The sequence below is a fragment of the Rhincodon typus genome, chromosome 14 (genome assembly GCF_021869965.1).
Source record: "Rhincodon typus isolate 14 chromosome 14, sRhiTyp1.1, whole genome shotgun sequence".
NCBI classification, from domain to species: Eukaryota; Metazoa; Chordata; class Chondrichthyes; order Orectolobiformes; family Rhincodontidae; genus Rhincodon; species Rhincodon typus.
This window is the reverse complement of record NC_063345.1, coordinates 22,248,448-22,276,425: the sequence shown is the minus strand read 5'-3', so window position 1 is coordinate 22,276,425 and position 27,978 is coordinate 22,248,448. Positions and strand designations below refer to the sequence as shown.

General features: G+C 39.7%; 1 protein-coding gene across 1 annotated transcript; it reads right to left on the bottom strand.

The window, feature by feature from the left end:
* Positions 1 to 2,265: 2,265 nt before the first annotated feature.
* LOC109911987 (calpain-5-like) lies at positions 2,266 to 27,978 on the bottom strand. The gene is made up of 8 exons (XM_020511398.2): positions 27,737 to 27,978; positions 25,804 to 25,881; positions 23,499 to 23,694; positions 20,330 to 20,452; positions 18,629 to 18,825; positions 8,546 to 8,667; positions 6,288 to 6,424; positions 2,266 to 4,708 (listed from the first exon to the last, which is right to left on the bottom strand). The coding sequence occupies exons 1-8, from the start codon at positions 27,961 to 27,963 to the stop codon at positions 4,529 to 4,531; spliced, it is 1,260 nt and encodes a 419-aa protein (XP_020366987.2). The 5' UTR covers positions 27,964 to 27,978; the 3' UTR covers positions 2,266 to 4,528.

Genomic DNA, 27,978 nt, shown 5'->3' with positions numbered 1-27,978 from the left:
CTCATCTGAGCTGCCACTGCAGCACTGTGATGTTAGGAGGATGGGCATCATCTGTGCTTCAGAGAAAATGGAGACAGTATTTATGAGAGTCAGCACTGTGGCTGGATCTGCCAGTGTTTTCAGAATGTTCACCACCACCTTCACATTGGATTGCATGGGCTCCAAACTGCATTGCCTTCTGTCATGAAGCCAGTGCTGCTAGACATCAACAGGAGAGTGTAGTTCCAGCCCGCCAATGTCCTCAAATCTCAGTATGCGTGTTGATCAGCATCCTCCTACATGCTGCCCCATCAAAGTTTCACCCAAATCCCCTACAGCGGGATTTATCTGTGACCTGTGCCTCCAGGACAATAGCTCACAAGTGACAGTGTGTCAGGTACATTATCTGGAGCATTGCCACCCTGGAAATTCTGGGGTTGGAGTTGTGTAGGGCCTGTCCAGTTCTCCAACTTTCTTGTGCTGTGTATAGCCCTCCTCTGCAAGAGAGAGGAAAAACTGTCATTGAATTGTGTGGCACTATGATTGGATGATGCACCTGCCATTGTAAATCCCTGCTGAGGTGATTAGATGAGCATGTGATGCTAAAAGCACTGCTAGGTGTGTGAGGGTGAGGAATGTGTGAATATTACACGTGAGTCCTGAGTGTTGCTGAGTAAGTGATGGAGTTGTGGTGGATTGAACAGTGTGAGAAGTTGGTGGTGTTATGAGCATGAAAGGTGATGTGGTGACCCTTAGGATAAAATCATCACAACCATTTGGCTTTCCTTAGGAGAGAGAGAATAGTGGTGACTCTTACTCACTTTTTCTAATGGGTGCGGGAAGGTTGTAAATTGTAACCTCTGCCTCCACAAACAGGGCCTTCTGATTTCTAGCCCAAAAAATATAACAAAAAATGTTTGCATTTTAAATGTATCAATGTTGTAATTGCTATTTTTGCATTAAAGTGGTCTACTCTGGTTCCATTTTAATTTTCTCAGCTTACAAATTGGTGCATTCTAAGTGATATGAGTTTTAATTTTGTGGCGTTTAGCAGAAAATGTGTCCATGAAAAGGTCTAAACCAGATTGGGAAACCTCTTATTATCAATCAGTTTAACCGAATGTGATGGCTGACTGTATGGCTGACCTCTCCTCTAAGGCATCCTGCGGCTAAGTTCCCAGACTGAATACCTTCAAGTTTTCATTGAAGGGAGTCCTGCAGGAGCACAACATCTTCAAACATTTGTACCTTGTCAAAATGATGCAAATAATAATGTCCACAAGTGATTTGTCAGACAGCTTAGGGCGTTTAAAATGTCATATCAATAAAAACATTCATGTAGTTAGCTTGAAGCTGTCTTCCATTTCTTTTGTCAATTCTTCTCACTCAATGCCTTTACAGAACACGCTATAATTCATTGAAATGGATGGGTCATTATTGCTGTTCCAAATGGTTAACTAAAGTCCATATATTTCAATATAAAAAATAAAATTATTCTCCTTTTCTGTGAATTGTGATACGTTAATTTTCACTTGACCCTAAACGTTTATTATGTTAAGGGTGTAAGAATTAACTAAATATTTGAAATCACTACAATGTGATTTTGTGGACTAAGTTGTGATGCTTCCTTATATTTTCTGTTTGATTGATTCATTAATTGATTAATGTTTCATTAATTCATCAGTTTGAATGCTTTTCTTCTAAAACAAATAAGGTGCCTAAGATCTATTACAAAGCTAAAAGTAAATGCTTACATGTTAATATATTCTAGTAAATAGATCCAATAGATAACCTTTACAGCCTTGTTCATCTCCAAAGCTTTAAACAAGATTTCTTCGTGTGTCACAACAGATAAAATGCAAACCATCTATCTATAAGTAACTAGTTATAATCTTCAATACTTGCATTTGAAAATAAAGTACTTTCAAACATACTTTGATATCAATGTATTATAAAGGATATAGAAAGAAAATAACAATTAATATTGTGCCTTACAAGTGCCAGGCAATGATCATCTCCAACAAGGGAGAAACTGACTGCCTGTCCTAGACATTCAGCGGCATTACTTCCACTGAAACCCATCAGCAGCATCCTACATGTCCCCAGAAACTCAATTGACCAAAAAATTAATTTAGCAGGGGAAAATAAGAGTATGAAAGAAAGCTATCCATAAATATAAAAATACTAAGTTTCTATAGATATTTTTAAAAAGAGAGTTAAAACAAATGTTCATCCAATAGAATCTAAATCTGAAGAATTAGTAATAGAAAATAAGGAGATGGCAGGTGATTTAAAAAGTTATTTTATTTCTATGTTCATTAAGTAAGCAATATATAAGAAGATATAAGTAATATTCCAGAAGCAGTGATAAATCTATAAATGGAAGAGACAGAGGGAGTCAGAAAAATTCACAATTCAGCATATCAATGGAGCAGTGGGCTGACAAGTGCTTCCATCTCAATGGACCTCATCCATGCGTCTTAAAAGATGTGGCTAGTGAGATAGTTGATGCATGGTTTTTTTTTTCAAAAACTTTCTTAATGCAGAGACAGTCCCATTGGAAGGTAGCAAATATAATACTTCTATTCAAAAAAAGGAGGGAGATGGAAAGCAGGAAATTACAGGCCCATAAGACTAATATCTGTCATATGGAAGATGTTAGAAGTTATGATTAAAGACTTTGTAGCAGGACATTTGGTTTTCAGTGTAATTGGGCAGAGTCAAGATGGTTTTGTGAAAGGCAAGACATATTTGACAAATCTGTTGGAGTGCTTTGATGAGGTAACACTTTGTCATAGATATGGGGGAACTGATGCATGTACTGTATACCCAGAAGGCATTTGAAAAAGTGCCAGATTAAAAGTTATTGGGGAAAATAAAAACTCATGATAGTTGGGATCACAGGCTTACTGGCTAACAAGAACCAGAGTTGGCATAAATGGGTCTTTTTCAAGTTGGCAAGATATAATGAATGGTGTGCCACGGAGATCAATGCTGGGATGAAAGTGACTGCCACTTATGGACCATGACAGTCTATTTAGATGGAAACAAAATTAATGAGAATGCTGACCCCTAGTTCTATGTTTCCATAAGAGGAAACATCCTCTCCACATCTACCCTGCCAAGTCTCCTCCACCAAATCTTTTATGTTTGAGTCAAGTTACGTCTTACTTTTCAAAACTGCAATTTGTACAAGCCTATCCTATCTAACCGTACCATACAAGTTAACCCACTCATTCCAGGCATTAGCCTGGTAATCTTCTCTGAACTAATTCTAACATATTCTCATCCTTCCTTAAATTAGGTGAGCAATACTGTGTACAGTACTCCAGCAACCCCCTGTATAACTGAAGCATAACCTCCCTACTTTGTATTCAGTTCCCCTTGTGATAAATTCTATTAGCTTTCCTAATTGCTTGTCCTACCTGTATACCAACCTTTTGGAATTTACTGGGACACCCAGATTTACCTCAAGTCAAGGTTCTGCAATCTGTCAACATTTAAATAATATCTTCTCTTTATTCTTTGCGTCAAGATGGTCAATTTCACATTTTCCTACATTATACTCCATTTACCATGTCTTTCTGCACTCACTTAACCTATCCATTGTGTCATCAGCAAATTTGAAAATCTTACCTTTTATTCTTCATCAAAGTATTTTCTATGCTCCTTATTTTGTATTATTATCCAAGCATACAAATTAGGAGCAGGAATAGATTATTTGGCCTTCAGATCTGCCCCACTTTTTGATAAGATTGTGACTGATCTGATTGTGGTCTGTACTTTCCTGCCACCATTTGTGCACTATATGAAGATTTTGATTAATATAAGTCCAATCATAAATTCTGTTCATTGTTCCTTATGGTGAATTGTGACTTTCCCATTAGACGCTTGTTTATTCTGTGTTTGAAAAGCATCCAAATCAAAGACACGGTATCCAACTTGGATGAAATGCTAATGCACTTGATGGTTATAAATAGAGCAGTGTGAATCAACTCCTATTAACATTAAGATTCTCCATCAAATTAGATGAGAGGTGTCACTAGAAACAAAATCCAAAATGTTAGAAGGTACAGTTGACTCAAATGTTTAACACATTTATAACACATAATAAGTCAGTTTGGGAATAAGATTGTTAATCTCTTTTGGGAGATAAGATGTAATTTACAAAAAAAATCAGAAATAATGATTTTTTAAAGGAAATGTTGATATGTGTCTTTCACAATCATTCCTATTTGTACAGGCACATTCTATCAAATTCTCAGCTGTTTGAACTAATTAAAATTACAAACTGATTGTAATATAAAGAGTAAAATGTTGGTCACTGCTATCACAAAATAATTAATATTGATACTTATTCTCTTAAACTGGACTAAATTTGGAATTCTTTTGTTTTTGGGATAGGCATTGGGGAGAGAATGGGAAAAGTATGCCAACAGATTCCTTCATGTTGCAGGCCTCTCCAAATCTTCAAACTCTGTTACAAACAAACAAAAGGAAGTGGATGAAACTCTCCTTTGCAGCGATGTTATTTTGACATTCTTCATTTTCAAAATGCTGCAAGGTTGTTGCTACTGGTGACAGTGATGGTGATGTAGCTTGGCATTTCACTTTCCTGTCTGTCCTTTGTCTGAAGTTGAAGGATCTGCTGTCTGCTAGAGTTATCTTGGGATTCTTCAAGGGTCACCTCACCAATTAATGTATCACACACTTTGTTGCTGTTCCAGATCTGTGAACAGAAGAGTAATTTTTTTTCACTTAGTGATCAAATTAAGATTTTTATTCCATCTTTTGCATCTGTTTCACCGTGAAGGATGTGGAAAGTGAATCAATACTGTGCTATTGCATAGTGATTCTTGAAAAAGATACTGAAGGAGTTGTCATGCTTGATTTGTGCATGGAATAGAGAGGCTGCTGAGAATATTATCATCTGCACAGTTTGATGAACGTGGAATAAACAGGAATAAATCTACAGTTGGTCCTAACAAGGGGTGCAGGAAGAGAAATCACACATACTTGGAAATCTAACTCAAGTTTTGTTTGCTTCATCAGTAACTGTTAGAATCTCAGGAAACTGATAACCTGTTCATGAATTGTATGCTATAACTCCTATCAATCCTAACAACACTGTATCAAAAGACTGACTTATTAGGGTTTAACAGTTTTCCTCATGGCTTTCAGAATTTATATTTCCAACCTGTTCCAAAGAGTAGTCATGTAATATTAACTTTGTTTCTCTCTCCACAGATGTTGCTACAGCTCCTGAGTTTCTCCAGCATTTTCTATTTATATTTACGTTTCATTGCCACGTCTAAACAATTAAAGAGTACAAAGGATTACATCTGATATACGGCCTGGAAATAGTTAATTCAGCCCAATCAATTCATACGTTTTTTTTATACTCTACTTTAGCCTACATCTATCTTTTCTGACCTAAATCTACCATTGTACCCCTTCTCGTTTGTATTTTTGTCAGTTTGCCTCTCGTGTTCATCCATCGGGTTCACTAGTGTTTAGTTAGCAGAATATATTTTTCTTACACCCTGTTAAACATCATTTTGGATGTTTTTCTCATCAATTGATATACTTTTTCATTTTATTTTTCCAAGTTATATTCTCAGATCCTCAAAATCAACTTTTCTCCAATATACTAATTTAGTTTTCACCATATTTATGTTCTTTTCTATTATCTTAGAGAAATTTTACTATGATCAGTATTACCTAGCTATTCTGTTACTAAACTGTTCTGGTCCATTCCCTACTTCTGGATACAATTGAGAATCTTCCTGCATTGGGTTTTTCATATAATGGGTTGAATAGGAATCTTGTGCACGTTTTTAGGAACTTTATTCGTATTCCCTTTAGCAATCTTCTTTTGTTCAACTACTATTGAGGTATTGAAATCCCACATGACTATTATTCTATGTCTTTTGTCAATTCCCTAATTTGTCAGAATAAGGATTGCCTGATGTGGCAGGGAATTTATCCAATGAGTATCTGAGCTATGCACATCAAACTGATTCCAGATTTAATTCTTAGTTCATGCTGAGCTATCTGATGTTCGCTACATGACTCTGAGGTAGGGAAGTACAATGGATGACAGTGCCATGGGTTTAGTCAGAGTTGCTATTTGTTATTACAATAAAAGTACATTAAATATATTTCATTGAACCAAGCAATGGTTTAGCCTAAAAACTTTGGATTATCTAATCATACCCTGAGAAGCAGTCTTAGAACTCAGTCAACCTCAGAATTATTTGTTCACCATGTATCTAACTATTGATCTTCAACAGTGACTGGCAGCTTACCTGAATGATTATTGGAAGCTTGGGGTTTCTCCTGTAAAAAATAGCTTTGGTGTCAAATTGAGGATTCAGCGTGTCTTCAAAAATAGCTGTAGAGATTTTGTGATATTCGCATTTGAAAACTGCATATGGATCTGCTCCTGTAATATGCCAAGAAATTGATCTAATTATGTTTTACACCCTCTTACAAGAAATATGTTAAATAAACTTGCACAGTAAAATAAAGACATATTGTTGAATTATTATGAAAAGAGAAGAGTGAATACCAAAAGAACAAAATTACTAATTGTTTTTCAACTTGCATTCCAAGATTCAACAGGTTTAATCAAGATGTATAATTGTCATGCCTTGGGATCTCTGACTGCTTGCTTAGGTTAAAATTATTAGGTGTCAAAACTAGCTAATAGGATATTACATTTAAGACACCCAGTTTCTGGGAAAAGTTGATTCAGACAACCTATCTGACTAGATTACTTGGAACAATAAAACGTGTTAGACTTAATGGAGATGGTGGGGTAGTGGTAGTGTCACTTGGGTAGTAATCAAGATGCTTAGACTAATGTTCTGGAAATATAATAGTTGACATAGCCCACAGGCACTGATGGAATTTAAATTTAATAAGTGGGGAAAAAAAATGAATCGACAACTTGTCTTAATAAAATGGTGACTTTGAAACTATCATCAGTTGTCTTAAAAGCCCATCTGGTTCACTAATGTCCTTTTGGGAAGCAAATCTGTCATCCTTATTTAGTCTGACCTACATGAGACTCCAGGTCCACAGCAATTTGGTTGACTTTTAACCGCTCTTTGAAATGATCTGGCAAGCCACTCTATTCAAAAGCAATTAGGTATTAGCAACAAATACAAGCTCATAACCCATTAGAATTACAAACAAAATTCCAGAAAATGCTGTATGTTAGAATGCTTTTTCCAGAAGGATGAGTTTGATGAGCTCTCACTTAAGAGACACAGCTAGTTGGATTGACAGTTTATTGGGTATATATCTCAATAGTGAGAATTGGAGAAGGTCTAATGTAAATCCAGAATTTTTTTAACACCATATAGAGAGTGAGCAGAGTCTCCTAAACTTCCAGGCAGACCAATTTCAAACTGTCTTCCGATGAAGGAAATGCAGTGAGCCCACAAATAAGTTATTCCAGTGAAATTTGTTATTTACTGTTACAGAGGGTGGTGTAGAAATAAAGTGATGTGAGATTTATTCAATTATGTTCTAGTTGTTAGACAAGATAGTAGCTTTATAATCAGCATGGTCTCATTAATAAATATCCATCAGATCTCTTTTCAAAGATTGAATATTAACATGTTGTGGGATATATATGAGTGTAGGACCCAGTTCATAGAAAAAGAGCTTCATTCTTTCAGGCTCCAGACGTGGCCTGGTGGAATGAAATATTAAGCGTGCAGGATTTGCTTCAGTGGGAAACTGGGGACATCAAACCTGAGGAAATATCTAGCACTGAATGAAAAGTGTAACAACGATACTGCCCTGTTTAAATAAAGGTTTTGGGGCATTTTGATTCTCCTAAAGATAAATGATGTTAGTGCTGGGGTCGTTCCTGATGTGTTTTGTGGTTTTCTATATGTTAGTCCACATAACACTACCAAAGAGAGTGGATTCACATTGAGAGAGATGTGTTGACGTTTATTAGAAACACTAACTATGTACATGGCTATAATAATGCAGACCTACACATGTAGACTGGGTCTGTGTTTCCTGATGTTACTGTACCTTATATACACATAGATGACGGACTATACTGATGCCATTTTGCAAAGTGACTGAAGGTGTGGCAGGTGCATTTATACCAGAATGCACGCAAGTTATGTGTCATGTAGCTGTCTTAAAGGTACAGGCCTGCTCAGTCTGGAATCTACACTATAAAATACCAATTCCTGTTTCAGGCATTCAAGATCAGTTTCGACTTGGTTATAACCAGATGAAATAATCCCTACCTTGCTTCTATAAAACAGTTTAATCCCAACTTCAGAAGAACACCACAATGATATTTTTCATTTCCTACAGTAATTGTCCTATACCCTTTTTTGAATGAGGCTAATAATTTTACTGCCAACTTGTACCAAATTTATAAGTGTTTTTGTGCTGCCCGCCATCCATGTTCATCAAGTGCTGGGCTGATGTTGTTAAGTATTGCCAGAAGTGCAGAGTCAATCCATGGATGCAAGGTCTTCAAGATCATGTCAAGTTATGTCTACACAAGCATGAAATTCACTGGACATACCTCCAGAGGAATTCTGCTTTGGCAGGTCTGTTGCACTGTGAAGCTGGACCAGGGTAACAATCCGTGGGTAACGAATAATAATATTCCAACATGTCACCTGTGGCTTGTCAAGGGTCAGCTCCCTAGGGTTAAAGGTCAGGACAGAATGGAAAGTGTTATCAAGAACATGGCTACGTTGCGTTCACAGTAGAGCACATTGCTGTTTTTCTCTGCAGAGTCACCTGTGCAGGGTCATCTTCAAGTTCTTCAGTAACAGATGATAGACTGACTACATAGTGTAATCTATTCTGTTAATTCAATTAGTGAAGATTTAAATCCCATCAGGGTTGGCCTAATTCACTGAAATTTTAGCATATGAGCGGTTCTAACATGGAACAACCGAAATAAATAAACGACTCAGACTTTGTGTTACAGCACAGCTGACTGCTAGAGAGGGTCAAAAACCAAGTAATTCCTGCTGCTGGGGGACAGGGTTTTCATACAGTCAGGGTTTTAATGATCCTACAGTCTGATTGGTGAAAAGGGGATGGGACAACAGTGAAACAGGCTACGTTCAGTCTCACATCAGCACCTATTGCATGGTCTTAAAAAGCAAGAGGATTCTGATCATCAAAATGACAAGCAATTGGAGAATTGGGACCCTGGATAGGATAAGAAACAGTTGGTTATTAAAATTTCTTTGCTGCTGGAGCTGGTCAGCTTCATGGAACTGCTAACAGCTGTCTAGTCCCTAGGAAATCTCAGGAAGTCAGAAAGCAATCTGTTTGTGAGCTCTCTATTGATCTCGACACACCCAATTAACATGGTAGCGGCATTCACTTTGTCATCCACTTGCCATCCTGAGCATAATTAGGAATGGAGGTGGGATTCCCACAGTCTAACCTGGCAACATTATATTTCTTTGGTCACAGAATCTCAATTGTTACAGTGAAGAAGGAGGCCACTCGGCCCATTGTGCCTTCACAGGTTCGAGTTTCCAGTGCCAATCTCCTGCCTTTTCCACATATTTTTGCACATCAACTCTATCCAAACAATCATCCAATACCCTCTCAACTGAACCTGCCTCCACTGCATTTCCAAGCAGTGCGTTCCAAATCCTCATATCCTGAAAAAGTTTTTTCTCACATCATCTTTGCTTATTTTGCAGATCATCTTAAATCTATGTCCTCTCATTTTTTTTTTTGCTTTTACAAAGCAGGAACTACTTCTCCCTATCTATTTCAGCTAGCTCGTATCCTGCCTCTGTTCCTTTCCATTTCAAGATGGGAAAATGCAGTTGCTGGTTTGCTATCCTATCTAGTTAAAGACAGGGCTAGATTTTCGGTAGGATAGAGAGCCACCATATAGTGAAAACGGCAGAAGTTGCTTGAAATTACAAGTACCAGCCTCAAAAATGGCATGTTCCATTTTTGTGGAGATGGGAGTGGAATTGGTTCTGGATTAAAATGCGTGATTTAGTATGTAAGTGATTTATTATGTACATCATAAATTCCTGTGTGATCCTGGTGAGGGAAGTGTCTAAAATCCAAAATGTGCAGATTAGACTAGAGCAGTAAAAAGTACATAAACTCATTGGAGCTGTCAAACAACGGTTAGGACTGTCTAAGGGTCTTGCCAAGACTGTCAGGAGGACCTGGCAACATTGTCAAATGATCATTTAAAACCTTCGGCCTTTACATCTTTGAAAATCGGTCTGAAATGTTAAAAAAAGATAGCTTTCTACTTCACTCTGCCCGTTGATATAGACCTGATAATTTCCATTACATGTATAATGCAGCATTACTGATTTCACAAGGTTCCAATAGTGAGGTGCTTTGCATTTTACAGTTTGATTGACAGCTTTAGGTTCTTTGATGTGGGATTATGAATTCCAGTGTTGCATTTATGTGAATTTTTTAATAAGCTTTATTGAAGTGATGGAATTTAAATATTGTAAATGTGCTGTTTTTTAGGAAGGTGGTTTTTTTTCTCAATATAACAAAGTCTGAAAAGTACTTTATCTAAAAGAATTTTATTTTTACCCGTCTGTGTATAGGTCCTGAGATCTGCTAAAGTGGATATTAAGTGAGATGGCATGGTAGGTGAAAGGGCAAAGGGTGATGAGTGGGAGACATGGATCGACTGGAGATGGTATTAAGTTGACATGGGGCAATAACGGGCCAGAGGAATGTTCAGGGATATAGGCTGTCATGACGGTTATGGTGAGCCCTGGAGAGGTGGGCATAGGATATGGGTTGGCATTTATGGGACATGGGAGTGTGTAGGGATGAAGACTATGTGTTAATCTTTATTTTAAACATAGGACACAGCGCTGGTCTCCTGATGCTGACTTTCCACCCATCCTGCCTCTGCAATGGGCATCTGCCTTGGGTCTTCACTGGTCACCCAGCCTGACCTCAAATCCAACCTGAAAATAGGTTGTGTTAAAAAGTTGGGTTTACAGAGCTCACACACCCAACCTAGGAACAGAAATCAGGGCCACAATCTCAACTGTAGATTAACGGAGCAACTCCTCTGATAGTTCAGATGTCGAAGACTGGATGAGGATATGTGTTTATTAGCATTTATTCCCACAGCCCAATTGAAAGATTGCACAAGAGTAAATAAATAAAATTGTAAAGTTTGGCAATGAGCCTTCCTAACTTCTTGTAGCTGTCATTTGGCACCATGACAGCATCACACAACACCACTTTGAGGATCAAGCATTCTGCAATCTTACATTCAGGTGTAGCAACAATGGAATGACACAGCACTAGGATATTAATAGGTCAGTAGATAACTGTTAGAATGTCAATGAAAACAACCCCTCATTTTAACTTGATTGATCTCCCGGGGACAATAATATTATTAAAGTCACTTTTATTTCAGTGTTCTGTTTAGGCTAAGGTTCGCCAAGGGGAAATTAGTTTACAACTAATGCAAATCTATCACTGTCTTATGATGAGCACTAGATAGCTGAGGCAACTTAGACTATTTATATTTACAGTGCAGATCATTACTACAATTGAACTGCCTCAGAATATTCCACCTATGTCAAACTCTTATTATGGAGCATGTTCATTGTAAACTTTCCAAATACCCATCTCCCAAATAGTGCATTGCTAATGAATGATTTCTAAAGGATGAGAGAAAGAGAATTGGATATTAAATGATTACTCAAACAGATCGAAAGAAAATGAGAAACAAAAACGGAAATTGCTGGAAAAAGTCAGCAGGTCTGGCAGCATCTGTGGAGAGAAATCAGAGTTAATATTTTGGGTTCAGTGACCCTTCTTCAGAAATGAGATATAGGGAGAGGGCACAGACAGTAAATGAATGATGGCTGTTGAGATGAACAACACAGAAAGGAGCAATTATATTGTGCATATTTAAAACCAACGAAATCAATAAAATATAAACAAAACAAACTTTGGAGAAACAGTATTTACACAACTGGAATTCCCTGCATCCTGTCAGTATTAGTAAAGCTTTATTGACAAGCCTTGCTGAGTGTTTACTATGATTTAGAAAATTAATTGGAGATTAGACAGAACAAATCACAAGAACAAGAAATTTGAGGCTAAATTTTGCAATGTTTTTGATTCTTGTATTAAGGATCGGATGCTTTTTGACAGGATTGCTACAGCCTTAGCTTTCTTATTGCACCCAATCCATTGCAATAGAAGCAGACAAGTGTTCTCATCAGGTTTTATAAGAATCACAACAGGAAAGCAGAACATATAGAAATGTAGAGAAATTGAACCAAACACAGTTGACATCTGAGTAACATTGATGAGGTGGTAACGTAATCACCATATTACCATAATAAGGTAATGTCACTGGATCCAGGTTAATATTCTGGGGACATGGGTTCGAATCTCACCATGACAGATGGTGAACATCAAATTTAATAAAATCTGGAATTAAACACTACAATTGTTGTTAAGAAAAGGTTCATTAATGCCCATTAGAAAAGGAAATGTTGTGGTTGGTTGGTTCGCCGAGCTGGTTCGTTGTTCAGCAGACGTTTCATTACTCTGCTGGGTAACATCATCAGTGCAGCCTCCGATGAAGCGCCGTTGTGTTTTCCCACCTAGTATTTAAACTCTGGTGTCCGTTGAGCTGGATTACCTCACTTCTGGACTTCCTTCGCAATGGAGTGTATTGGGTTCAAGCTTGTGGGTTGTTGATGAGGGGTTTGTATTTCACACTGCATGGTAATACCTGGTTCCTGAGGCATCCATGCAGGTTGATCAACAACCCACAAGCTCGACCCCATTTACACCCCACTGCGAAGGAAAACTAGAAGTGAGGTACACCAGAGTTTAAATACCAGGCAGGAAAACACAACAGCCTTTCATCGGAGTTTGCACTGATGATGTTACCCAGCGGGGTAATGAAACGTCTGCGGAACAACGAACCAGCTCGGCGAGCCAACCAACCACAGCATCCACAACCCGAGCGACAAATCTACTCCAAAACCTTAGAAAAGGAAATGTGCTGTTCTTATCTGGTCTGAACCCACAAGTGACTCCAAACCCACAGCAGTGTGGCTGACTCTTAACTGCCCCCTGTATTAGCTGAGAAAGTCACTGAGTTCAAGGGCAACAAGGAGAGGCAGCAGATATGAGTGATGCCAGTGACACCCACATTTTAAAAAGTCAAAGTAGAATATTTGCCAAAGGTGAACTAGATAAATACTGGAAGGAATCAAAGAAATGTTGGGATATGGGTAAAGTACTGTGAGGTGGGACTAACCAGATTGTTCTTTGGAATAGCTGGCACAGACCCAATGGATCAAATGGCCTTATGCGTTTCACTATTCTATGATTCTAAATGCACAGTTTCATAAATTGTAACATTACATTAAAATGCAACTATCATTTTTCATATTATTCAGATGTCAAAAGTATGTCACTTTAAAAGAAATTGACTGCTGTGAAATGCTTTAACTTCGTACTACAGTATTAAATTCCCAGCACACATGTCTGCAGTACTGCTCGGCGACTGCTGGTGGAGCCATTGTACCCAAGTCAAAATTATTACCACCGCCACCAGGAGGAATGTGCGTGTACTGCAGCCTCCAACAGACTAGTCATTGGTTTAGCCTATCCATTGGTTTAGACAAATCGTGGAGAATATTCAGCTACTTCATATGTCAGGGATGAGATTTAATTAAGCGTGTAAGCAAGAATTTAAAATTATTTCGCAAACGCCTAAAATTTTACTGCAGCAAGTCCTGCAGTATATGTCAAGAGTGTTGCAGATAAATGCAAACAACAGCTGTAGGTAAAGGTAGATGTAAAGACAACGTCAGGAATTTCTCCATTCTTAGAAACATTAATGAAATTATGAAAGAAACCTAAATACAAATAAAACAGTGCAATTCATTAAATATCTCTTTCAGAAGTAATGACTTCAGTAGATTGATCTATTATTTTCTGCTTCAATAACTAATTAACAATCTGGTGCCAGAGTGCTGTAGTATCAATTCAGAATTAAAACAGTAAAATCAGGCAATAGCAAATGCAGTGTCATCTATTGACTCAACTGAGAGTATTTCCACAATTTATACATGTGCTTGACAACTATACCAATCTGAAATTTGATCCTTCATTCGACAGTCACATGTAATGTTAAAGATATTTTTAATAAACTTATTCAGACATGTATGACACATTAATCTCCTCATTAGTATACATTAATTGAGCATGGCTTCTCAATGTTAAAGCTAGGTTTTAAGCTTACAATGAAGTTACACAATAAGGTATTGGTGGTACACAATAAGGTCCTCTTCCAAGATTCTTGGAAGTTCCTACAAATGGGTGGTGGGGGTGGGGGTAGCTTATGTAACCCAATAATTAAAAGGGAGGTTGAGAGAAAACAGGGAATTATAGACCAGTGAGTCTGACGTTGGTAGTGGAGAAGATACCAGAATCCATTATCAAGAATTTTAAAGCGGAGCATTTAGCAAAAATGACTATTATGAGGGGGCATAATTTTAAGGTGATTGGAGGAAGCTATATGGAAATGCCAGAGGTAGGTTCTTCTCACAGAGATTGGTGGGCGTGTGGAATGCGCTGCCGGCAGTGGTAATGGAGTCAGACACTTTAGAGACATTTAAGCGACTCTTGGACAGGCACATGGAGGATAGTAAAATGTAGGGTATGCAGGGTAGATTGATCTTAGTAGGATAATAGGTCAGCACAACATTGTGGGCTGAAGGGCCTGTACTTTGCTGTACTTTCTATGTTCTACGTTCTATGTTCAAACAGTGGTGGAATCGGACACAGTCAGTATGGATTTACAAAAGCAAACTTATGAGTGATAAATCTACTGGAATTCTTCAAGTATGTAACTAGGAGGGCTGATCAGGGGAACCAGTGGATGTGGTTTATTTGGACTTTCAGAAGGCTTTTGACAAAGTTTCACATGGGGTGGCGCGACGGCTCGAGCACTACAGCATCACAATGCCAGGGACATGGGTTTGAATTCTAGCCTTGGGTGACTGTGTGGAGTTTTGCATATTTCCCCCAGGTGTGTGTGGGTGCTCTGGTTTCCTCCCACAGTCCAAAGATGTGCAGGTTAGGTGGATTGGCCATGCTGAATTGCCATTAGTGTCCAGGGATGTGCAGGCTAGGAGGATTAGCCATTGGAAATGCAGGATTACAGGGATAGATTGGGTCAGGGTGGGATGTTCTTCGGAGGGTTAGTGTGGATTTGACACTTGGGGATTCTATGATAAGAAATTAATGTGTAAACTTAAAGTGCTTGGGAGTTGGACATAGTGTATTGAGATGGATAGAAAACTGGTTAGTAGACAGGAAAGAAAGAGTAGGAATTAATGGGTCTTTTTCTGAATGGCAGGTAGTAATTAGTGGGTCACTGGGGTTGGTACTAGTACCATAGCTATTCACAATGTATTAGAGATTTAGATGAGGGAGATAAATGTAATATCTCAAAACTTGCAGATAACACAAAGCTGTGAGGAGGATGCAGAGATGTTGTTGTGTGATTTGAACAGGCTGAGTGAATGGGCAAATGCATGGCATATGCAGTGTAATGTGGATAAATGTGAGGTTATCCACTTTGGTAGCAAAATAAGAAGGCAGATTATTATTTGAATGGCTGTAAATTGAGAGGGAACTGTCCAACGAGACCTGGGTGTCCTTGTACACCAGTTGAAAGCAGGCATGCATGCAGTAAAGAAGGCAAACTGTATGTTGGCCTTCATTGTGAGAGGACTGAGCACAGGAACAAGGCTATCTAGTTGCAGTTATACAGGGCATTGATGAGGCCTCACTTGGAACATTGTGTGCAGTTTTTCTCTCCTTAACTGAGGAAGATGTATTTTGTTATAGAGAGAATGCAGTGAAGGTTTACCAAATTTGATTCCTGGAATGGTAGGACTGACGTATGAGTAGAGATTTGAGTTGGTTAGAATTGTATTCACTGGAATTGAGAAGAATGAGGGGGGATCTCATTGAAACCTCTGAGATTCTAACAGGACTAGACAGGTTAGATGCAGGAAGGACGTTCCCAGTGGTGGGGGAGTCCAGACAAAGGGGTCATAGTTTAAAGGCAAGGGTTAAACTTTTCAGGACTGAGATGAGGAGAAATTTCTTCACCCAGAGCTCTAGCTCATTGAGAGTGTGACACAATTTTAAACTAAACTCCTAGGTAGGGAACCCAAAGGATCAGACAGAATATTAATTTATAACCTCGACTACAGAACTTTGGTGAGGCCTCTTCTAGGGTACTGTGTGCAGTTCTGGTCGCCCTGCTATAGGCAGGATGTTATTAAATGGAGAGGGTTTGGAAAAGATTTTACCAGAATGTTGCTGGGAATGGAGGTTTTGAGTTATAAAAAATAGACTGGGACTTTTTTCACTGGAGTGTAGGAGGTTGAGGGGTGACCTTATGGAGGTTTATAAAATCATGAGGGGCATTGATAAGGTGAATAGCAAAGGTTTTTTTATTCCCTAGGATGGGGGAGTTCAAAACTGGGGGGCATATATTTAAGGTGAGAGGCAAAAGTTTTAAAAAGGACATGAGAGGCAACTTATTTACACAGAGTGGTTTGTGTGTGGAATGAACTGCCGGAGAAAGTGGTGTATGTGGGTACAGTTACAACATTTAAAAGACATTTTGGATAAGTACATGAATTGGAAAGATTTGAAGGGATATGGGCCAAATGCAGGCAGATGGGACTAGTTCAGTTTGGGAACATGATCAGTGTGGACTAGTTGGACCAAAGGGTCTTTTTCCATGCTGTATGACTCTATTACTATAGCACTATAATTAATACTACCCTTTGACTTCAATGAAGAGTAAAATCTGCTGGATGTAAAAACAATTTGTTCCTAATCCTGTCAGTGTCCTGACTAGTGGGACAAGTGAAAATGGACCCCATTGTATATAGCATTGATTGTGTTCCATCTGTTCTCATGCAATTTCCAAACTCTAAACCAGGTTGCAAATACTGCTATGGCATCTCCAACAGTCTCAAATAGAATCTCCAAATCTCAGTGCTAAGGTGGGGATGGGGATAGTTAAATGGTTGAAGATGGTGACTGTGTGGAGGCATGAAGGATGGTAAGTTATCAGAAATGATTGAGAACATATAAATATATGATTTGAGGAGCAGAAGTAGGCCATTTTGCCCCTTGAGGCTGCTCTACTATTCAAGACGATCATGGCTAATCTGTTTGCATTTTGAATTCTACATTCCCGCCTACGTCTGATTTCTTTGCCCACCAAAAATTGATCATTTCTGTCTTAAAAATATTCAATGTCACCTGCTTCACTGCATTCCCTAGGATGGGGGAGTTCAAAACTGGGGGGCATATCTTTAAGGTGAGAGGAGAAAGTTTTAAAAAGAACATGAGAGGCAACTTATTTACACAGAGTGGTTCTGGTCGCCACATTACCAAAAGGATGTGGATGCTTTGGAGAGGGTGCAGAGGATATTGCCTGGTATGGAGGGCGCTAGCTATGAAGAGAGGTTGAGTAGATTAGGATTATTTACTTGGAAAGACGGAGGTTGAGGGGGGACCTGATTGAGGTCTACAAAATCATGAGAGGTATAGACAGGGTGGATAGAAAGAAGTTTTTCCCCCAGAGTAGGGGACTCAATTACTAGCGGTCACGATTTCAAGGTAGAAGGGGAAAAGTTTAAGGGAGATATGCGTGGAAAGTTCTTTATGCGGAGGGTGGTGGGTGCCTGGAATGCGTTGCCAGCGGAGGTGGTAGAGGCGGGCACGATAGCATCATTTAAGATGTATCTAGACAGATACATGAACGGGCAGGGAGCAGAGGGATACAGATCCTTGGAAAATAGGTGACAGGTTTAGATAAAGGATCTGGATCGGCGCAGGCTTGGAGGGCCAAAGGACCTGTTCCTGTGCTGTAATTTTCTTTGTTCTTTGTTCTATTCCAATTGGAGAAGAGATAATTAGTTGCCTAAATTCCTGCTTTGGGACATGTGACAGAAATCGCCTCTAACAACAATTCCATATCAGTCCACAACACAAATACATACAACGTGAAAATCAAGAAATTGTTAATGGTTGCAATTGGAAATTTACATGACTTGTACATGATTATTCAAGACTATGTCAGTGTCATGGGTTCTCAAAGACGACTGATGATAAACAGAATATGGATTGTCCTCAAGGAAGCTAAGCTTGGTCGGACAGAGGGGTTTAAAAAATCCAGTGAATTATGCTAAAGAGTCCAAGGCTGAGAGCAGGCAAACAGAGTGGGTGAAGGAGGCAAAAAGTAAATGTGGTGCTGTAGAAAAGAAGACTGGAAGAGATCCGAGTGTCGAGCTAGCGCCAGGTGGGCCAAATGGCTTCCTCCTGAGCTGGATAGGAATTCATGTATGATTAAATTTGAGTTCTGTTTTGATTGGTGGCACCCATTGGTGTGCAGTGTGTAAAATTTCTAATTTACCTTATTCCTGCTTATTTTGTGTGGGCTAAATGTCTGCCTTAGTTCAAACATTAAAGTAGAAAAAAAATTCTGAATGTGCAATTTGGAAACAAAGGATTCTCATAAGTTATTATGGCAAGTATGTGTTATCTCCAGGTTCCTGGTGATTACCTGCACCTAGAGGCTACGTCCGTATAGATCCTCAGAAGGAAATCACCCTCGATGTATGGTTCAAAGGTGGTCGGGGTGATGATGTAACGACCTTTTCTCAGGCATGTCCGCAGAGAAACACTTCGCGTATTGATGTAGGTTGACCCAGACACTTTCTGATGTGAACTGTGCAACCTATACTCTCGGTTGAGTTCCACCTAAAAATGAGCACAGAGTTTGACAGCTAAAGAAAGGATAAATAGACTGCTTTCTTTTATGAATCTTACAGCACCCCAGAGTTAAAGATTTCCTGTTGTTTATCTGTTATATTTCTCTTTTGTGCTCTGTCAGTTTGCTTTCACTTCACCATGGAGGAGTACTTGAGCTCCTAGGCTGGAGTTTCCAAGGAGTGGCCATCCCATGCAGATTGCCACTCCTCTCCTTCATTAAAAAATAAGGGCTCAGAATTTCCAACAGGGAGGTTCTGATCAGGGCTCCCTCAGAAAGGGAAGCTGTACTTCCTCTGACAGGTCCCTGGTAATGCACAACAGCTGAGCGCAGGTAAACATGTCTCAGTTTTAAGAGCAGTCAATAGCTATATTCTAGTAACTTATAATTCTAGAATTACAGACAGCCACTTTGACAGCTCCTGCAATAAGGTTAGTAACTAGTTAAGTGTGAGTTCCGGTTCTGGAATGGTACTGTACCAGGTGGGTGGGGGGCAGGGTGCTGGCACGGAGCATGCCAGGGTGGGTTGGTGGGGGGAGGGTGCCAGAGTAAAAGGGGCTTAAGTGGCCCAGTTAGCTGATGAAGTGTATAGGCTTGGTCAGGGTGGGTGGGAGATGGGGGGCATGGTTTTAAAGTGAGTGGAGGTAGATATAGGGGAGACGTCAGAGGTAGGTTCTTTACTCAGAGAGTGGTCGGGGCGTGGAATGCATTACTGGAGAGGGTAGTGGAGTTGGCCTCATTAGGGGCATTTAAGCGGCTATTAAATAGGCATATGGATGATAGTATAAGGTAGGGGTGGAGGTTGGATAGACCTTAGGATAAGGGTAAAAGTTTGGCACAACATCGTGGGCCGAAGGGCCTGTACTGTGCTGTACTGTTCTATGTTCTATGTTCTATGTTCTAACCATAATTGTCATGATTGGGCAGGTTTGAAGGGTTAAATGACCTACTTCTTTTATTATTTTCCTAAAGAGAGAGGCAATTTTAGGTCCAACTGGCTTTCTGTGTTCCTAAAATTTCTTGTTGCACCCTTTCAATTAGTTTAGCGATGTGATTCTGTTATCCAAATCAAGATTGATCCTTACTCCCGTTTATTTTAACAGCATTCATTTGACTAATTAAGGGGTTTACAATTACCATCCAGAAGAGGAAAGAATCCTTTTAGATTTCTAACTCCTGCTTGTTATCTAGTGATCATCTGAGGGAAAGTTATCCTGTATGAACTCCTGGTGAGGGCAAAAGCAAGCAGTCTATTGACAAATGCTACTTAAGTTTATACATGAGTACTGGTTGACATCTATGAAACATTATCCTGCCATTTAGAAGATGGGAAATATAACTGACATTCAAAAAAACATGCACAAACAAATCTCAAAGAAGAAGTGAGAAACTTTCATAGTATGACCACCCACTGAGTGTCTCTTTATTAAATTCCAAGTGTTTACTGCAGGCAGTTTCCACAAAGTATAAGAGAGTTAAAGACATTTCTCTTGCCTTGAAGATACTGAAACCAATGGTCAGATTACTTCCTTTGCCTTCTTTCCTGTGAATACGTTTGTCTCTCTGCTGCAGAGAAATAAGCACTTCATCCTCCTTCTTTGTGACATCAAATACGTACTACATCAAAGAGAAATGAAAAGCCTTTTTCAGTTGTCACTTATATTCTATTCAATGGTGCCAATATTTCTGCTACCCCCCAAATCAGTTGGCATGATGTGTTCTTTTGCCCAGACAAGAGGCTGCAAAAATATGGACCTTTGCCTCTAACTGGTTCATGAATTTCAATGCACCTGTAGGTACTGTGGGCTGCTTCATGCCTGAATCAATCTGAAATGCTTGCAACAGGGATATTGGAATGGCACTGGAAACTACATTCACGCAGTTGATATGAAATTAGTTTGGAATCAGAAGCATGATGGTCAAATGGCCTCCTTTAAAAATCTATGAGCAGTGACTGGCAAGACCCGATAAACAACTACCCATGTCACATTTCCTATCTCCCACTCAACTATGTCCTTATCTGACTAAGATTGTCAATTTAGTGACAATTCATTCAGGTAAAGGTCAGTTTGTATTCTGAGATTTTATCCATTAGAACATTTTAGATTTTTTTCAAATTATTTCATTTTGCATGTTTACAATTAGAGATTACTTTATTTTATCAGTCTGAGCTCGTGGGGAGTGAAAGCTGTGTTTAAAGGGGATACTCATGTCTAGTAACCTGTCTGTATACCCAAGAAACAAAACCAGATAAACAACCACGTAAACATTTTACATCTTATCCTTGTTGCTAACAAGAACTAACTAACCTTGGCCAAAAGTGATTTCTTTTTCTCCCAAAAGTGAACCTCTGTAGAGAGAAATTTATTTTCTCCCCATTATCTGCTATGTAGGTCCATGAGTGTAAGTGCTTGTGTGTTTTGGGTTATTTAGGGGAGTGAACATTTACATTTTCACATTACTAACCCTGTATTAACCAGTTTTGCATCTTTATTGAGTAAATTTTGTTTATAACAACTTCATTGTGGTTTATTAAAGAAACTTGGTTGATGGGTTTTTTTATTCTAAGTCTAATGTAAAGAAAACATGTGATTGCCCATACTGGGAACTGAGTTAAACAATTAAATATGTGATGACCCATAAAATAATGGGATGAGAGAAAAATAGTGCATTCCTCCCAGCCACAACAGAAGAGCAGCCATTATCTTACCCATGTCACATTTCCTATCGCCCACTCAAATCAGTATGTCCTTATCTGAGATAACACCCATCTTCCTGCAAAAAGGCCATCCCCTATTCCCAATTCCTTTGCCTCCGCTGCATCTGCTCCCAAGATGAGGCATTCCACTCCCGGACATCCCAGATATCCTTGTTTTTCAAGGACTGCAACTTCCCCTCCACAGTAGTCGAAAATACCCTCGACCGTGTCTCTCACGTTTCCCGCAACTCATCCCTCACACCCCCTACCCGCAATAACAACCAAACCAGAATCCCCCCGTCCTCATGTACCACCCTACCAACCTCCGAATCCAACGCATCATCCTCCGACACTTCCGCCATCTGCAATCCGACCCCACCACCAAAGACATTTTTCCCTCCCCACCCTTATCTGCTTTCCGGAGGGACCACTCTCTCCGTGACTCCCTTGTCCACTCCACACTTCCCTCCAGCCACCACACCCGGCACTTTTCCCTGCAAACGCAGGAAGTGCCTACACCTGCCCCTACACCTCCTCCCTCACCCCCATACCAGGCCCTAAGAAGACTTTCCACATCAAACAGATGTTCACCTGCACATCTGCTAATGTGGTATACTGTATCCGCTGTTCCCGTTGTGGCCTCCTCTACATCGGGGAAACCAAGCGGAGGCTTGGGGACCGCTTTGCACAACACCTATGCTCGGTTTGCAACAAACAACTACACCTCCCAGTCACGAACCATTTCAACTCCCCCTTCCACTCCTTGGACGACATGTCCATCCTGGACCTCCTGCATTGCCACAATGATGCCACCCGAAAGCTGCAGGAACAGCATCTCATATTTCGTTTGGGAACCCTGTAGCCCAAAGGTATCAATGTGGACTTCACAAGCTTCAAAATCTCCCCTCCCCCTACCCCATCCCAAAACCAGCCCAGCTCGTCCCTGCCTCCCTAACCATTCCTCCCACCTCAAGCCCCACCCCCATCTCCTACCCACTAACCTCATCCCACCCCCTTGACCTGTCCGTCCTCCCTGGACCGACCTATCCCCTCCCTAACTCCCCACCTACATTCAACTTTACTGGCTCCAACCCCACCTCTTTGACCTGTCTCCTCTCCAACTATCTTCTCCTTTATCCATCTTCTATCCGCCTCCTCCTGTCTCCCTATTTATTTCAGAACCCCTTCCCCTCCCCCGTTTCTGAAGAAGGGTCTTGACTGAAATGTCAGCTTTCCTGCTCCTCTGATGCTGCTTGGCCTGCTGTGTTCATCCAGCTCTACACCTTGTTATCTCTGATTCTCCAGCATCGGCAGTTCCTACTATCTCATGCCCTTATCTGACTGAGATTGTCAATTTTGTGACAATTAATTCAGATAAGGGTCTGTTTGTTTTCTGAGATTTTAAAACATTTAGACTTTTCAAATTATTTCATTTTGCATATTACAATTAGAGATTACTTTATTTTATCAGCCTGAGCTCATGGGAGAAAAGTTGGTGTTTAAAGGGGATTGATAAGGTGGGATGTTGAACAGATGCTCCTCTTTGTGGGGCAGTCTTGAACATGAGGGTGTAGAGTGAGAGGAGGTAGGTTCAAAATTAAGATGAGGAGAAACTACTTTTCTCAGAGGGTTGTGAATCTGTGGAGGCACAATCAATCAACAGATTTGAGAAAGAAAAAGATATGTTCCTGATGAAAAGTGGGATAAAGGGCTATGGGGAGCAGGCAGGAGAGTGAAGTTGAGACCAGGACACGATTGGCTATGATCATGTTAAATGGTGCAGTGGGCTCGAAGGGCTGTATTGCCTACTCCCCCTCCTATTTCCCGATATTCCTGCAACATTATCCACAAGCTTTTATTACACTGTTCCCCAGAAAGCCTACACAGAAGAGTCACTCAGTTCTACAGATACAAAATATTCCGATATTGTACCTTTCAAAAACAGGGCTCTTCAAGTATTCCCACCTGTGGATTTTGCAGGAATGTGTGCTGGAAATTCGTACAGCCCCCTGCACGGTTTAGTAGTGGGTCTTCGTATCTACTCCAAGCCCCACGGAGTATCACCTCATCCCATGTCTTGCGAATAGTCAGGTAAGAGGTGTTTATCATTCGACAAACTATTACATTGGTGATGTATTTATACCAGTCTTCAAATGCCATCCTTGGATAAAACCCAGAAATACAGGACATATTAACAAGAAAACAAACATAAAGAGCACCTTTCCTCCAGCTTTTGTGATTCGGTGATTGACTTGTCCTATACTCTGGCATTTTTGAAGAAGATCTATCACAACAGGAGTAGAGTTTTCTTAAGTGGAATAAGTTAGCCTTTCCTTAAAAGATGGTCAATGGCATTTATGATATCAATTAGGAACAGAACATCAGAACACTTGCGAAAGATGCAAGATGTGAAATAAACATCCTAATATATACTCTGGAAAATTAGGATTTTATACACCTGGGGATGTTGAGGTAAGGATAATACTACTGGGCTAATGCTAGAAGCTACTGTAGTGATTGTAATGAGGTCAGTCAGGTGGACCTCATAGAATATGAGTTCCCTGATTGGAGCTGTTAATCTGGTCCAATCAGGGAGCCCTGGCTGACAGACATAAACAGGAGTGTCAGACATGCAGCACAGAAACAGACCCTTCAGTCCAACTATTCCATGCTGACCAAGTTTCCCAAACTAAGCTAGTCCCACTTGCCTGCATTTGGCCCAAATCCCTCCAAGCCTTTCCTATTCATGTACCTATCCTAATGTCTTGTAAATGTTGTGACTGTACCTGCATATATCACTTCCTCTGGCAGTTCATTCCACATACATTTTGATACTGTAAAAGCTGTGCTGAGGGCATTGGATCAGTGTCAAGGACTTTCAACGTGTGAATAAAGGGTCACTTGGTGACTGGATACCGGCCTCTGTGGAGTTATTTCAGCTGCTATTCTTGGGCAGGAGGTGAAATTCAAAGAAAATGAACAAAATCTTAAATTCAAAGCTAGTTTCACTCACAGTGACCACAACCATTGTCGGTCGCCGTAAGAAGTTTTCTGGTTCACTAATGTCCTTCAGGGAAGGTAATCAGCTATCTTTGCCTGACCAGGCCTATCTGTGATTCCAGACCCACAGAGATATAGTTGACTCTTAACTGCCCTCTGTAATTGCCCCTGGAAGGGCAACAAATGCCATCCTTGTCGGCAATGTCCACATCCCATGAAAGAGTCACGGAAAACAAAAGCCGGCAAGGGCCAAACGTAGATTACAAAACATCACAGTTGAAAAAAGATAGAGATACTAAATCAGCTGAAGACTGCTGACACTTGCTGACATGCAATTCCATGGGCTTCACTATCTTTTCAGCATTTCCTTTAAGTTTCGAAGGTGAAAGTTGATTTTGGGATTACAAATGATGGGGAATCAATGTCTTTGAATTTAGGTTTCATTGCATAAAACCTCGGGGTGGCCCAATTCAGCAATTAGACATTAGTTTCTCTCTCAGTAGGCCATGAGTCTTTGGAGCTCTTTTCCCAAAAAGGTGTGGAAGCATAGTTGTTGAGTAGTTTTAAGGCTGAGGTAGTTTTTTTTGTTAAACAAGAGAATGAAAGTTTATCATAGAAGAGCAGGAATGCAGGTTTGAGGCTTCAATCAGATCAGTCATGATCTTATTGAATGGTGGAGCAGACTCGAGAGACTGAATGGCCTAAAGCTGCTTCTGATTTGTTTGAGTTGATTTTTTATTTTCATGGAGTTAAAAAATATAGCTGCTGACTATAAAGTCAAACTCCATTGACACTTGTCGAACAATTTCTTAGCCACAGTCAAAGATAACCCTCAAATATACCAACATGAAGTTCCTATTTGTCACATGTGGCACCCTCTTGTGTGTCCTTGCGCTCCTTAATTTAGGTGATTTGTGTGGAGTCCAGAACAAAGTGAATAGCATTTGTGAAGGCAACATAGAATGATGTTTTCTTCTTTCATGCTGGTTCCCATTTCTATCTCTTCTTTGGGGACCATCTTCAAATAAAAACCAAGATTTTCAAGTTGACAGCTCTACCTTTAAGAAGGCTGATAAAGGTTATGAATACTATAGGTATAGCCAGTCCCAAACCCAGTGAACAGGAGTCCATTAGCACAAACCTGTTTTGCATTGGATAGTACTGGAAACAGTTTAAAAAAAAGACGTTGTTTAAAGAGACAATTTTACAGTTTTGGATTTGTATGGTTATTTGATCCCAAGGCCAATATCTAAACCGTGATTTGTCTCACCAGAATTCTCCATCATTCTTAATGCCGGTACCAATTTTTTTACGCTCCTTTTTGCTAATCTTCCGCCACTCCTTTGAACTAGAAAAAAGAAAGTGTTTATGAATTTTGATGGCATTAAATTTTCTATCAGGGCTACTGCTCACATCATCTTACAGTTTCATCAAAATTTGATGACTGAACAACTTCTCTGGCCCTGCTAATCTGTAGAAAGATTCTAACATTTCACAGAATATAGACAAATGTTAATCCAGAAAAGAAAAAGGATCATGGAATGCTCCTAAAACTTGTATATATACCTTCTGAAAGCAGTGGGGAGATGACAAGGCAAAGTTGCTACATGTAGGAGTTCTAGAGAGAAGAAGCATAGTAACTGAAAACAGTGGTCATGTTTGGTGAAGCAATTAATTAGGGAACAAAAATTAGGCCAATGCTACAAAAGTGGAAGGTGTGTGCAGAGATGCAGAAGGGGAGATTGCTGAATTAGATTAGATTATGGGGATGGAGGGAAATGAAGGCAAGACAAATATATTTAAGTCCATATTCTCTGGTATAGGTTATGATGATGCGGGGGGGGGGGGGGGGGGCGGGGGGGGGGGGGGGGGGGTGGTGTGGTAGCAGGACTTGAAATGGAAAGATTGAATAAATTATACTTTACCTTGTAGAGATTGATACAGAGTGTTCTGAGGAAACCACACTTGACGTAATAAAAACAATTTATGTGACTTTCTTAATACAGAAAAGAAAATCCAAGAGTGGGGAATAATTGGTTAGAGGAAATGAGGTCTGAAGCACCTTACACATTTCCGCCAGATTTGACAATGGACAGTTAAACCAGTCGTGTGCCTGATATGTTCAGGTCTTTGCTGGGAGTTGAGGGAGTAAAGGTGAGTGTTATGTCAAGGAAAATAGCCCGGATAGTGAAAAAGCAAATATTTTACTAGATTGAGGGCATTAGAGGAAGTAGATGTGGAGTGATTGACTAGACCCACAATGAAATACTATGGTGAAAGTTTGATTAGCTTATAGGTATTTTTCAACAGAAGGGTGATGTAAGGAAGAAATTGAATGATGGCATGAAGGTGAAATAAAACATTCTGTTGATGGAATGGATGTAGAAGAGGAAACAAGGGTCAGGTCTGAACACATTCAGCATGATTCTGCACAACTTTCCTTTCCTGAGTTAGGGATGTTGATGGATTTCGGGCTAATTTTCTGAAGCAGAAGTGTGATAGCATCAGTTTTGCTGGTGAAAGTTTCCAGGTTTCAAGCAGGTACTTGGAGAGGGTGGTATTATCATGAGGATCACAGAGAAGCAAGCAAGATAATGTGATCTTTTATCAGAGTGGCGATGGGAGTTGACTAGTTTTCTGGGTGCTGTCACAAAGAGTGGCATTTAAATGAAGATATTGATGAGACCAAATGTGCAGCACTGGGATATATATTCCAGCAGTGACCAAACAGACCTGATAGGAAAAGCCAAACAATGGCTGGCTATTTCAAATGAAACTATGAAGAGAGGGGTGGTGATTTATGTGAGGTAGACTATGGGGGTAACAATGTAGTTGATGGTACCGTCTTGTCCAAAAGGATAGTGATTCATGTATTTATAGTCAGATGATTTTCATTAGATTTGGTTGTTAATTTCATAAAGACAAGCAATGGATTTTTTTCTCTGGGTCTGATCTCTCAACACTTTGTTATATCGTTGTTTCCTATTTGTATTGTGGTGAAGTGATTTTGGTTTAAACACCAGAAGAGTTGTCTTTATACATGGTTTGTTAAATTTCTGCACATTGATTTGAAGGAGAGAAAATTAATCCAAGAGAAGGTGTGAGGTGAAATGATCTTTTGCAACTTGCACAAAGAAAGCTCAATGCACAAATGCTTCCGCTGTTATATTTCATTCATGGATCTGCACTAGATTATTACTTACTTATCACTCCATGGGCCCAACCACTCGCCTTTACCCCAAGGGTTCCTCAATTTGATCATGGACAGTTTATCTGCTGTGTTGCCCAGTCGAACTTTCTGCACTTTTGTCACTGAATATGAATGATCAATCTTCAATCCTTGCAACTTGCTCATTTCCAGATTGCTGCCAGATTTCAACTGCAGAAATACAATAGAACTATGTTCTTTACAATTTGGCTGGAAGACCATATCTTAGTCATTCAA

Excerpts from the sequence above, each read along its gene's own strand:
- LOC109911987 (XM_020511398.2), bottom strand. The coding sequence starts at position 27,963 with ATGGTCTTCCAGCCAAATTGTAAAGAACATAGTTCTATTGTATTTCTG. Across the intron at positions 25,882-27,736 it reads TTGGGCCCATGGAGTGATAA|TTCAAAGGAGTGGCGGAAGA; the intron begins GTAAGTAATAAT and ends TCTTTTTTCTAG. Across the intron at positions 20,453-23,498 it reads CATTCCTGCAAAATCCACAG|TACGTATTTGATGTCACAAA; the intron begins GTGGGAATACTT and ends TCTTTGATGTAG.